This window comes from Carlito syrichta, unplaced genomic scaffold (assembly GCF_000164805.1).
Source record: "Carlito syrichta isolate Samal-C Ts95f unplaced genomic scaffold, Tarsius_syrichta-2.0.1 Scaffold303182, whole genome shotgun sequence".
NCBI lineage: Eukaryota > Metazoa > Chordata > Mammalia > Primates > Tarsiidae > Carlito > Carlito syrichta.
In genome coordinates, this window is record NW_007247278.1 from 58353 (window position 1) to 71908 (window position 13556).

At 44.9% G+C, this 13556-nt stretch overlaps 1 protein-coding gene and 1 pseudogene across 1 annotated transcript in view; one reads left to right on the forward strand and one right to left on the reverse strand.

Moving 5' to 3' along the window:
* Positions 1-13556, reverse strand: part of DDX46 (DEAD-box helicase 46) — a 65276-nt gene that overhangs the window by 50926 nt on the left and 794 nt on the right. Inside the window, exons 2-3 of the mRNA XM_021712317.1 lie at positions 8574-8762; positions 4285-4428 (exon numbers count right to left, since the gene is read on the reverse strand). Of these exons, the coding sequence (XP_021567992.1) occupies positions 4285-4428; positions 8574-8762 (333 nt within the window). The remainder of the gene's footprint in view (positions 1-4284; positions 4429-8573; positions 8763-13556) is intronic.
* LOC103260354 lies at positions 6351-6830 on the forward strand (annotated as a pseudogene).

Below are 13556 nucleotides of genomic sequence, written 5' to 3' on the forward strand. Positions count from 1 at the left end.
TGCAATCATTAATGAAAGAATGTTTTAGTCTTAGAAATTAGCAATTATACAGAACCCCTTGAGCATGTCCTACTTGCTAACAATTTATTTTTTTAGGCCTTTGTATTAATAGTTTGTTATCAGCTGCCCATGACAACGTACAGCACACCACCGGGAATCGTGCTTACTGATATATTGTCATTACCTAACCGTGACTACCCAAGCTCACCACTGGAGGTCACGTAACTTGACAGTGCTGATGTCTGGCACTGTCAAGATACGTAATTTATGTGACTGCTATAGAAACCAAAGAATACAATTTTGAGCACTCCCTTTGGTCCCAACCTCCTCAGGGTTTAAGCCCCTTAAGTTTAAGGGTTTGCTTTAGAGTTCTTAAATATTCCTAGTTTAGGCCAGGCTTGGTGGCTCAAGTCTGTAATCCCAGCACCTTGGGAGGCTGAGGCGAGAGGACTGCCTGAGCTCAGAGGATCAAGATGAGCCTGGGTAACTTGGTGAGACCTCATCTCTACAATAAATCAAAAAATAAGCCAGGCATGGTAGTGCACGCCTGTAGTTCCAGCCACTTCGAAGGCTGAGGCAGAAGGATCGCCTGAGCCCAGCAGGTCGAGGCTGTGGTGGCTGTGAGCATGCCACTGCACTCCAGCCTGGGCAACCGAGTGAGACTCTGACTCAAAAAAATACATATATTCCTAGTCTTTAGTCTGCCACACCACATCTGCCTTGGAGTGTTGGCCCCCTTTCCATATGTAAAAGGTAAATAATAAACTTTACTTCTTTCTGCTTTCTTCCTTGTAGCAATCTTGCATTATTCCCATGGCACCGGCTCACCTTGCCTCAATTTACCCTTTCACAAACCAAACATCCATCTTAGTATAATGGATAAATTGTGGTATATTTATACATCAGAATACTATTCAAGGAAAATGAACTACTGATCCAAGTATCACAGGTAAACCTCAATATTGAGCAAAGACATAAAAGAATACATGACTCCATTCAAGTAAAGTTAAAGAAACATATGACTCTAAACTATTCTTTGCAGATGTAAATGCAGGTCATAAAATTATGAAAAAATGCAAGAAAATTGCTAGCACAAAAGTCAGCAGTGGTTTTATCCAGGAGGCAGAGGGTTGGGTGAGAGAAGAGCTATGGAGGGCATCTAGGGTACTGAAGACATTTTACTTCTTGACACTGGTGATTAGCATATGGATATTTGCTTCATAATTATTTAATAAACTACATGCATATATTTGATTCACTTTTCTGAATTTACATTTCATTTTAAATAAAAAAGAACTCCTAACGGTACTACACTGACCATGATAAAATAACATTTAAAAACCAAAAAGTAGGCCAGGCAGAGTGGCTCAAGCCTGTAATCCCAGCACTTTGGGAGGTCGAGGTGAGAGAATTGCCTGAGCCTAGGAATTCGAGATCCGTCTGGGCAACTTGTTGAGATCTCATCTCTACAATAAACCAAAAAATTTGCTGGGTGTGGTTGCATGTGCCTGTAGTTCCAACTGCTCGAAAGGCTGAGGTAGAAGGATCACCTGAGCCCAACAGATCAAGGCTGCAGTGGCTGTGAGTGTGCCACTATACTCCAGCCTAGGTGACACAGGGAGGCTTCAACTCAAACCCCCCCGCCCCAAAGAAGTAAAATTTATAAAGCAAAATTAACAACATAGAAAAAAATACTAGTATGAATTTATAGAAAACAAATACAAGTCCATATACAAACCATCCTATGACTCTAGTGCAGAAACAAAAGTAGGTAAAGAATAAACCATTGATAAGAGAAATGCCAAGATTAAACATATATCTAACAGACATAATTTTTTCCTTCCTTTTTTTTAAGAGTCAGTCTCTTCGCTGCCTAGGCTGGAGTGCAGTGGTACAATCATAGCTCACTGCAACCTCCAACTTCTGACCTCAAGCAATCATCTCACCTTAGCGTCCCACTGTGATAGGATTACAGATATGAGCCACCACACCTGGCCACAAATTATGTGTCAAAATTGAATGTTACTGGCATCTCAAGGAAACATGAAAAACTTACATTAGCTTATCCATCCTAAATAGCAGTTCAGCAATGCAGACCATGAGTTAAAAAGTTATTTATCAATCAATGTCAGAAATGCTAATAAAATAATTCAAAGAAAAAAAACAAAGTTTCTAAAAAGATGTCTATAAAATACATTTTTGGCCAGGCACGGTAGTTCAAGCCTGTAATCCCAGCACTTTGGGAGGCTGAGGCAAGAGTATTGCCTGAGTCCAGGGATCTGAGACGAGCCCGGACAACTTGGCAAGACCTTGTTTCGACAATAAATCAAAAAGGTAGACAGGTGTGTTGGTGCATGCCTGTGGTTCTAGCTACTTGGAAGGCTGAGATGGAAGGATCACCTGAGTGCATCAGGTTGAGGCTGCAGTGGTCATGAGCCTGCAACTGCCCTCCAGCCTGGGTAACAGAGTGAGACTCCGACTCAAATAAATAAATAAATAAATAAATACCTTTCTAATCACCAATAGCATGTATAACAGCTAAACCTATCCTTTACCAAAAATAAAAAATTAGCTGGGTGTGTTGGCGCACGCCTCTACTTCCAGTTACCTGGGAGGCTGAGACAGAAGAATCACCTGAGCCCAAAAGGTCAAGGCTGCAATGAGCTGTGATCAGTCACTGCACTCCAGCCTGGGTGACAGTGAGACTCAGACAAAAATAAATAAATGAATGAATGAATAAATAAATAAATATGCAGTGCATTAAATGTTAAAACCAACAGAATTGGCCAAACATGGTGGCTCATGCTTGTAATCTCAGCACTTTGGGAGGCCAAGGTAGGAGAATCACTTTAGGCCAGGAATTTGAGACTAGTCTGGGCAACATAGTAAGACTAAGACTGTCTCTACCATAAAATAAGAAAGACAAAAAGAAAACATGTCTGGTGGCACAAGCTTGTAGTCCTAGCTACTTGAGAGGTTAAGATGGAAGGATCACTTGAGCCCAGGAGTTCGAGGTTACAGTGAATTACGAATGTGCCACGGCACGCCAGTCTGGGTAACGGACATCCTATCGCTAAAAAAAAAAAAAAAAAAAAAGACAAAAATCTATGATGGCATGCACCTATAGTCCCAGCTACTCTGGAGACTGAGGCAAGAGGGTCACTTAAGCCCAGGAGTTCATGACCAGCCTAGGAAACATATCAAGACTTTAACCGTAGCACTTTGGGAGACGGAAGCAAGAGGATTGCCTGAGCTCAGGGGTTTGAGCCAGCCTAGACAACATGGTGAGACCTCGTCTCTACAATAAATCATAAAATTAGCTGGGCATGGTGGCGTACGCCTGTAGTTCCAGCTATTTGTAAGGCTGAGACAAAAGGATCGCCTGAGCCCAGCAGATCAAGGCTGCAGTGGCCATGAGCATGACCATGGGCAACAGAGTGAGACTCTGACCCAAAAAAACCAAAAAACCTGGGTACAGTGGCTCACACCTGCAATGCCAGCACTGTGGGAGGCAAAAGCAAGAGGACTGCCTGAGCCCAGGAGTTCAAGACCAGCCTGGTCAACTTGGTGAGACTTCATCTCCACAATAAACCAAAAAATTAGCCAGGCATGGTGGCACGCACCTGAAGTTCCAGCTACTTGGAAGGCTGAGGTGGAAGGATCACTTAAGTCCAGCAATCGATGCTGTGGAGGCCGTGAGCATGCCACTGCACTCCAGCCTGGGTGAGAGAGTAAGACACTGACTGGGGCAGGGCATGGGGAGTGCTGAGGTTGCAAGAGGACACAATCTAGTAATTCCAATTCAATTATAAACATTATAAGCGTATAATCTACTGAAATAAAATTCTGCCAACAGTTCAGAGTAGGAGCCAAATTCAGTTATTTATAAAAATAAGTTTAAAGCCGGGCTCAGTGGCTCAGCCTATAATCCCAGCACTTCAGGAGGCTGAGGCGAGAGGATTGCCTGAGCCCGCAGGTTCAAGACCCGCCCAGGCAACTTGGTGAGACCTCGTCTCTACAATAAATTTTTTAAAAATTTAGCCAGGTGCGGTAGCGCATGCCTGTAGTTCTGGCTACTTGGAAGGCTGAGGCGGGAGGATCGCCTGCGCCCAGGAAGTCGAGGCTGCGGTGGCCAGGAGAATGCCACTACACTCCAGTCTGGGCAACAGAGTGAGTCTCCAACTCAAAATAAATAAATAAATAAGTTTAAAGAAAAAAAGAAGGCACATAGAAAAGAGCCCATACCCAACCTGCACAACAAATACAGTCCAACAATAACATTACCTATTCTCAGCTTTCTTGCTTTTATTGCCAGGACTGGAAGATCGAGATCGCCGGCCCCGGCTTCTACTCCTGGAGCGTCTCCTGTCTCTACTGCGAGATCTTCTTCGCTCTCGGCTTCTGTCTCTCTCTCTACTTCTGGAACGCCTGAAAGGGTGACATTTTTCATTTATTCTGTGGCAAAATGGGTTTATTTCAGATCATGATACTGCTCCATGTTCAAAGAATCTTAATTATTACCATTATTAAAGACAGGCAAATTAGCTGGGCGTGGTAGTATGTGCCTATAGTTCCAGCTACTTGGAAGGCTGAGGCAAAAGGATCCCAAGCCCAGCAGGTCGAGGCTGCAGTGACCATAAGTGTGCCACTGCACTCCAGCCTGGGCAACAGTGAGATTTCAACCCATACATAAATAAATAAATAATTAAATAGGCCTCAATTAACTATCAAACCAGGTAAATAAGAAACAAACAAAAAAAGCCAATTCTTATAAGTGTTCCATGAAAAAATGAGAGTATGTCCAGGCACAGTGGCTCACGCCTATAATCCCAGCACTTTGGGAGGCCGAGGTGAGAGGACTGCCTGAGCCCACAGGTTCAAGATCAGCCTAGGCAAATTGGGGATACCTCACCTGTACAATAAATCAAAAACTTAACCAGGTGTGGAGGCATGTGCCTGTGGCTCCAGTTACTTGGAAGACTGAGGCAGAAGTACTGTCTGAACCGAGCAGGTCGAGGCTGTGATGGTCATAAGTGTATCACTGCACTCTAGCCTGGGCAACAGAGAGGGACTCTGACTCAAAAAAAAAAAAAAAAGAGCCAGGGTCGGTGGCTCAGCCTGTAATCCCGTGCCTTGGGAGGCTGAGGTGAGTGGATTGCCTGAGCCCGCAGGTTCGAGATCCGCCTGGGCAACTTGGCAAGACCTCATCTCTACAATAAATCAAAAAATTAGCGGGGGTAGTAGCGCATGCCTGTAGTTCCAGCTACTTGGAAGGCTGAGGCAGAAGGATTGCTGGAGCCCAGCAGGTCAAGGCTGCGGTGGCCGGGAGCGGCCACTGCACTCTAGTCTGGGCGACAGAGTGAGACTCCAACTCAAAAAAACAAAACAAAACTGTTTCTCACCTCCAGAAAAGACTATGGACTTGCATCCTACCAAGGAATATGTAATCAAGTAAACATAAAATAAAAAATTAGGGTGTTCTTTAAATTAAGACAGTTCATTAAAATAGTTCAAAGTGGCTGGGTTTGGTGGCTCAGCCTGTAATCCCAGCACTTTGGGAGGCCGAGGCGAGTGGATTGCCTGAGCCCACGGATTCAAGACCCACCCAGGCAACTTGGCAAGACCTCTTCTCTACAATAAATCAAAAATTAGCTGGGCATGGTAGCGCATGTCTGTAGTTCCAGCTACCTGGAAGGCTGAGGTGGAAAGATCGCCGGAGCCCAGCAGGTCAAGGCTGCAGTGGCCAGGAGCATGCAACTGCACTCCAGTCCAGGCAACAGAGTGAGACTCCAACACACACACAAAAATAGTTCAAAGCAACAAGGAAGGCTTGAAGAAGGCTCTGCCCTGTTTCCTTCTCCTGTGTGCTTTAGAGGCTGCTCTGAAAAGAGTGCTCAGCTCTCTTGGGGCAGAACTGGAGTAGAACTCTGAGTAGAAACTTATTTACTTTTTTTTTTTGAGTTGGAGTCTCACTCTGTCACCCAAACTGGAGTGCAGTGGCCGCTCCCAGCCACCGCAGCCTCGACTTGCTGGGCTCCGGCGATCCTTCCGCCTCAGACTTCCAGGTAGCTGGAACTACAGGCATGCGCTACCACACCCGGCTAATTTTTTGATTTATTGCAGAGATGAGGTCTCGCCAAGTTGCCCAGGAGGGTCTCGAACCCGCGGGCTCAGGCAATCCACTCACCTCAGCCTCCCAAGGTGTGGGATTACAGGCTGAGCCACCGAACCCGGCTTAACTTACTTTTTAACTTCATTTTTTACCTCCTTCCAGAGGGCTTAAAGAGTTCTCTTTGGGTTACAGAAAATACAGCTTAAAATTTCCAAACTAGAGCAGCACCAGATTCAAGATGGCGGCCAGCAGGAGGCTGATGAAGGAACTTGAAGAAATCCGCAAATGTGGAATGAAAACTTCCGTAACTTCTAGGTTGATGAAGCTAATTTATTGACCTGGCAAGGGCTTATTGTTCCTGACAACCCTCCATATGATAAGGGGGCCTTCAGAATCAAAATCAACTTTCCAGCAGAGTACCCTTTCAAACCACCAAAGATCACATTTAAAACAAAGATCTATCACCCAAACATTGATGAAAACGGGCAGGTCTGTCTGCCAGTAATTAGTGCTGAAAACTGGAAGCCAGCAACCAAAACCGACCAAGTAATCCTCATAGCACTGGTGAACAACCCCCAGCCCGAGCACCCCCTTTGGACTGACCGAATACTCTAAGGACCATAAAAAATTCTGTAAGAACGCTAAAGAGTTTACAAAGAAATATGGGGAAAGTGATCTGTGGACTAAAATCTGCCACGATTTATTCCAGCAAGTATGAGCAGAGACCCCAAGCAGTGCATTCAGACATCCCGCAAAGCAGGACTCTGGAAAATTGGCACGTGCCACCGCCTGGCATTTGCTTGTGGCAGTTACTAACTTTCTACAGTTTTCTTAATCAAAAGTGGTCTAGGTAACCTGTAAAGAAAGGATTAAAAATTTAAGATGTTCTAGTTCAGCTTTCTTTGTTTTAAAAATCACTGCTTCAATCTACTTCAAAAGAATGGTGTTTCTTTTCTTGTCCAAATTTATCCAAAATCCTCAAGTTACATTTAGCCCATAAGGTAAAAAAAAGAGAAAAAAGGTTTGTTTCCCTTCTTCCCCTTGCCCTGGCAACTCCCACTTTCTTGCACTCAATTTTTCACTTACTCACTTTCCCGGACCCAGGCCCCATCTTCTCTGCAAAAGAGAAGAGATAGCTGTGGCATTTCTCATAGCTCTTCTTCTGTGTTGGCCTGCCCAGCATGGGAGTTGGTTTAAATTCTTCTGTCTCCAGTTTATAATATCCTTTTTAAAATTTTAAAAACAAGCAAACAGCCACATGTCCTCCTAAACCCCCTCCCCAAGAAGCCGTGAAGAAGGAGTCCCAGTTGTTAAGTAAAAATCCAGCTAATGTTACCACAGTAACATCAATCAATTGGGCAAACCCCAGTGTCAGTGTGCATGACTGATGCACAGCCTGGCCCATGTAGGGAAACCCTGCAATAATAGGTCTGTGGTGACCCTGAAGGGCCTGCCAGCCAAAGGATACTATGCATCGCCTGTGTGTGATGACTCTCCCACCAGAAGGGCTCCTGAGGCCAAAGGTTGGCACTCCTTCCTGTAGTTATTTCAGAAGATCTGCTGGTCCTTTCAGACAAAGCTAAAGCCAGAATATCCATTTGAAATTCCAGGCTCACCTGTAACCGAGCTCCATCCGAATGTGCCATGGAGTTCACTCTCCACCTTCGTGCGGCGGCCCCACCACAGCCCTCCTTCAGCACAGCCTGACCCTTTGCGGGATTGGAATTGGCAGGACTTGGCTCTTTAGCCAGCACTATTCTGGGGTCTCCAGGGCCCCTATGGGCCCCTTCCTTTGGAGCAGCCGGCCAGCCCAGTCCAGGAACAAGACGGCCTTCCCTCTCTCTTTGGACTCACAGCCTTTGTAGAGTCAAGCTCCACTTGAAGCTCACTCGGTAATATCCTTTAAATGTGTTTTATATTGTTTCAACTGCCTTTTTTTGTAGAAATAAAAATTTACCTTAGAATTAAAAAAAAAAAAATGTCCAAACTTAAAATACCATCTGAAAGAGGCTTTGTAGGCAAATCCTTCTCGACCTAATCAAACAAGCTGGGGAATAAAGTAAAGGGTCTGCAAATGCGTCACTAAATTCCAGTTCAAAACACATTTTTTTCTTGAGTTGGAGTCTCACTCTGTTGCCCAGGCTGGAGTGCAACAGCATGCTCACAGTTACCGCAGCCTCAAGCTGCTGGGCTCAGGTGATCCTTCTACCTCAGCCTTCCAAGTAGCTGGAACTACAGGCACGCACCACCACAGCCTAATTTTCTGATTTATTGTAGAGATGAGGTCTCTCCATGTTGCTCAGGCTGGTCTCAAACCCCTGAGCTCAGGCAATCCTCTCACCTCAGCCTCCCAAAGTGCTGGGATTTTAGGCATGAGCCACCATGCCCTGCCCAAAACACACTTTTGAAGCAGCACAATTTAGCTAATTTATTATTGGTCCCTTGGAGATTAATATCTTACCTCAGACGCTTCCTGTCCCTTGACCGAGACCTTCTTTTATCCCTGCTACGAGACCGCTCTCTCCTTCTATCTCTATCTCTACTTCTAGACCGTCTGTCATCTCCACGTTTACTTCTTTTGTCTGAGGGTGAGCGACTTCTAGATCGACTTCCAGAGCGTCCCCGTGATGCTGAGCGCTTTCGATAGTGCCTAGAATAGTAGTAAGTCAAAGAGTAGGTTTAGCAACAGTTAGCTTCTATCATATTTTACCTTATTACATTTTTTTCAAAAAAATCTCAACAAACACTGAAAGGACTTTCTATAAATGTTTTTAAAAGTCGGAGGAAAAGAATGAACCCTTCCACTACAGCACATAAAGAGGTGGAAAAACTGTCTTGAAAGGGAAACAAGTACAGTGAACAAAACAGACCAAGCTCCTTTGAACCTTAGCAGCTTACATTCTGAAGGAAGAGATGACATAAATATTGTATCAAAGTACGTCTATATATACAAATCTGACATTTTTTTACAGAGGTTTGAAGGAAAAAAAGGAAAGTCTATGAGGAGGAAGCTTGACCAGTGTGTTCAAGGAACAAGGATGCCAGCGTAGCTAGCGTCGGTTAAATGAGTGAGACAGAAAGGGTGCCATGAGACACAGTTAGAGAAACAGCAGGACAGCCAAACATGAAGAGACTTTTGGCCATTACAGAAGGACTTTGTCTAGTACTCTTAGATGAAAAGCTAATGGAAGATTTTTTTTTTTTGAGTTGGAGTCTCACTCTGTCATCCAGACCGGAGTGCAGTGGCCGCTCCCGGCCACCACAGCCACGACCTGCTGGGCTCCGGCAATCCTTTCACCTCAGCCTTCCAAGTTAGCTGGAACTACAGGTGAGCGCTACCACGCCCAGCTAATTTTTTTGATTTATTGTAGAGATAAGAGCTCACCAAGTTGCCCAGGTGGGTCTCAAACCCACAGGTTCAGGCAATCCACTCACCTCAGCCTCCCAAGGCGCGGGATTACAGGCTGAGTCACCGAGCCCAGCTGAATTTTTTTTTTTTGAGTTGGAGTCTCACTCCATCACCTAGACTGGAGTGCAGTGGCACGCTGACCACCACCCCAGCATCAACCTGCTGGGCTCTGGTATTCCTTCCGCCTCAGCCTTCCAAGTAGCTGGAACTATAGGCATGTACCACCACACCTGGCTAATTTTTTGATTTATTGTAGAGATGAGGTCTCGCCAAGTTGCCCAGGCTGGTCTTGAACCCGCAGGCTCAGGCAATCCACTCGCCTCAGCTTCCCAAAGTACTGGAATTACAGGCTGAGCCACCAAGCCCAGCCTAATGGAAGATTTTAAGCAGAGGAGTGACATAACCTTTCGAACATTTTAAAAGTATTATCCTGGCTGCTGTGTGAAGAACAAACAAAAGAAAGGGAGGCAAGGGCAAAGGGGGAAAAAACACGTAGGCTGTTATAGCAATCATCCAGATAAGAGACAGTGATGGTTTAGAGCAGAATGGCAGGTGTAGAGAAGTGTCAAAATGTGGATGTTTTGAAGCTAGCACTGAATGATGAATTAAGTGTTAAGTGTGACAACAGGAGAGAAATCACTCCAAGGAATTTAATTGAAGAACAATGAAGCTGCCATTTACTCAGACAGAAAAACAGAGGGAGAAATTTATTTGGGGGGAAGGTGGGAAAGCAGAATATTAGGTATCCAAGTGGAGATGTACAGTAGGAAGTGGATATATTAGTATGAAGTTCAAGGAAGAGGGTTGGTCTAGAATTGTAATTGGGGAGCCATCAGTGTACAAAGGCTACTTAAAGATTCAAACCTGGATAAGATCACTAAGAAATGAGTGTACCTGATTATCTTTCAAGCAACTCAAGTTCAATGTGTAGAAATCCAAACCTGTGACTTCTCCCTCCCCAAACCATTTATCATCCCAGTTTTTAGCTGCTAGGATCAAAACATCAGTTACCTTTTTTCTCTTTCTACACAAGAAAACACCAAGAATCATCAATTTCGCCCGTGTAATTCCTTTCACATTATATCCTTCCTCAGACTGCCCACTGTCATTATTCCATATCAGACTTACCTACTTAGGACATTTTTATTTTATTTGTTTGTTGTCTTGAGTCAAAGTCTCACTCTGTCTCCCAGGTTGGAGTGCAGTGGCATGCTCACAGTCAACGCAGTCTCAACCTGCTGGGCTTAGGTGAATCTTCCACCTTAGCCTTCCAAGTAGCTGGAACCAAAGGTATGCCCACCATCTCAGCTAATTTTTTTTTTTACTTATCAAAGAGAAGAGATCCTGCCATGTAGCTGAGGATGGACTCGAACCCCTGAGTTTCAAGCAATTCCTTTGCCTCCACCTCCCAAAGTGCTAGAATTACAGACATGAGCTTCCACACCCAGCTACTTAGGACTTTTTTTTTTTTTTTGAGTTGGAATCTCTCTCTGTTGCCCTGGCTGGAGTGCAGTGGCACACTCACGGCCACCCTAGCATCAACCTGCTGGGCTCTGGCGATCCTTCTGCCTCATCCTTTCAAGTAGCTGGAACTACAGAAGCCCACCACCACATCTGGCTAGTTTTTATGATTTATTTTAGAGATGAGGTCTCACCAAGTTGCCCAGGCTATATCGAACCCCTGGCCTCAGGCAATTCTCTTGTCTCGGCCTCCCAAAGTGCTGGGATTACAGGCTGAGCCACTGCGCCCAGCCTTTCTTTTTTTGAGTCTAAGTATCACTCTGTCACCCAGGCTGGAGTGCAGTGGCATACTCACAGTCATGCAGCCTCAACCCTGCTGGGCTCAGACAATCCTTCCACCTCAGTCTTCCAAGTAGCTGGAGCCACAGGTATGCGCCACCACGCCGGGTTTTGGTTTTTTTTTTTTTTAATTTCAGAGACCTGACAAGTTGCCCACATTGGTTTTGAACTCCAGGTTGCCCGGGCTGGTCTTGAACCCATGGGTTCAGGCAATCCTCTCACCTCTGCCTCCCAAAGTGCTGGGATTACAGGCGTGAGCCACCATACCCAGTTACTTAGGACATTTTTAAAGACTTCTGGTCTTCCTGCTTCTGTTCTTTTTCCTTCAGTCTTACTCACTGCTGCAAGAGTAATCTTTCTGAAGTAGAATTCTGATCCTGCTACACATTTCTTACTCAAAATCTTCAGGTGAGGCCCCAGTGGCTCAGCCTGTAATCCCAGCACTTTGGGAGGCTGAGATGAGTGGATTGCCTGAACCCATGGGTTCAAGACCAGCCCGGGCAACCTGGCGAGCCCTCGTCTCTACAATAAATCAAAAATTAGCCAGGTGCAGTAGCACATGCCTGTTGTTCCGGCTACTTGGAAGGCTGAGGCTGAAGGATCGCTGGAGCCCAGCAGGTCAACGCTGGGGTGGCCGTGAATGTGCCACTGCACTCAGCCTAGGCGACAGAGAGACTCCAACTCAAAAAAAAAAAAAAAAAAAAAACCTTAAAAGGTTCACAAACAAATTCTTTATCTTCAAAAACCAAATCCACAATCCATCTACTTTCTGGGACCCACGTCCTATTCAGGACCTATCTCCTACTACTTCTTTTCAATCCTTTATGAAACTTATATATATACAGGCAAACTGGATTTTTTGGCTATTTCTCTAACATCCTGCTCTTTCCCACCTCTGAGCCTTTCATGATTCCCTGAACAAACCTAGAACACAGGTCACAAACAGTGGAGATGTAAGGGAGAAGGTTGAAGGGCTGGAATGGACCTTCTCGTGAAGAGCCTTGAAGGCTATTGTAAGAATTTAAATTTCATTTCACAAGCAGCAGGAATCAGTGGAGACTAAGTCAGGGGAATGACATGGTATTATGTTTATTTCAGAAGGGTCACTCTGGCAGCAGTTTGAGAGAGCTAACAATTAGGAGAGTAACAGAGGAAGATAATCAATTTTTGAGAGCGCTAATGATTAGAAGAGTTAACACAAGAAGATAATCAATTAAGAGAGGAAACAATATGAAACAGGTGTAACAGCCTGAGCAATAAATGCTTCGGGTCTCATTTAAATCAGGGAGCACAGGAATGGGGAAAGAGTGCTGAAACTAACTGGACTGCAGTAAGAGAAAATAATAAGTCAAATAAGTATCACTTCCAGATTTCTGGTCTGGGCATCCAGATCAATAGCAATGCCTTCAGGGAGACTTTAAGCACCATCACAGGAATTTCCCATAGTAGAATAAATACTCCTTATTTTCATCCAGGTGATGATTACATGGCTTGTATGTTTAATAAGTTTCATCAAACTTTATCCTTACACTTTGTCCATTTCCCTGAATGTTAATTATACCTCGATAAAGTACTATTAGGATAAAAACAAAAAAACTTTCGCTGTCCCTAGATATAAAATACAAGCTAAATATCTTTAAGATAAAAATCTCAAGGTCCCGAACCAGTCATGTACAATCTAAAGTGATGAGATCTTATAGTTCCAATAAGATCGTCCAATCCACGGTTTCAAAAGGATAGAAAGTAAGAAAGTAACAATGAAATATGAAATCTACTTGCGAAGTAAACGCCCACGCAAAAGTATCTACTATAGACCTGAAAAAGGCTAGTCGTGTACAGCGCTGTAGGTGCGGTAAAAATGTCTGCTCACATGCTCCTTTCAACTAACTTGGGAAAAGACCATACGCGTCCAAGAACTAAATGCAGAATGATGGGCGCTAAGGGAATACTGCAAACGCAAGGCGATAAGAAATCCCAGAAATCACTACTGACTGAGGTGAGCAGGGTAGGCTCCGAGGAAGTGGCGGGAAGTGGTGGCCAATCTCCACGGTCCTAAAAGGTTGTTTGCGCTCCAGGGGCTCCAAGCGGCTGATGGCAAGGAGGTGAAGCCTGTTCCCCTCGCCGGCCCAAGCACAGCCATTGCTCAGCCGAGGGTCCCCAGCCTCCCAGTGGCCGCTGGGCAGCGCTGGCCGCACGTGGGGCCGCACCAGGCCTGGCCCGGCGGCCACCTCCACT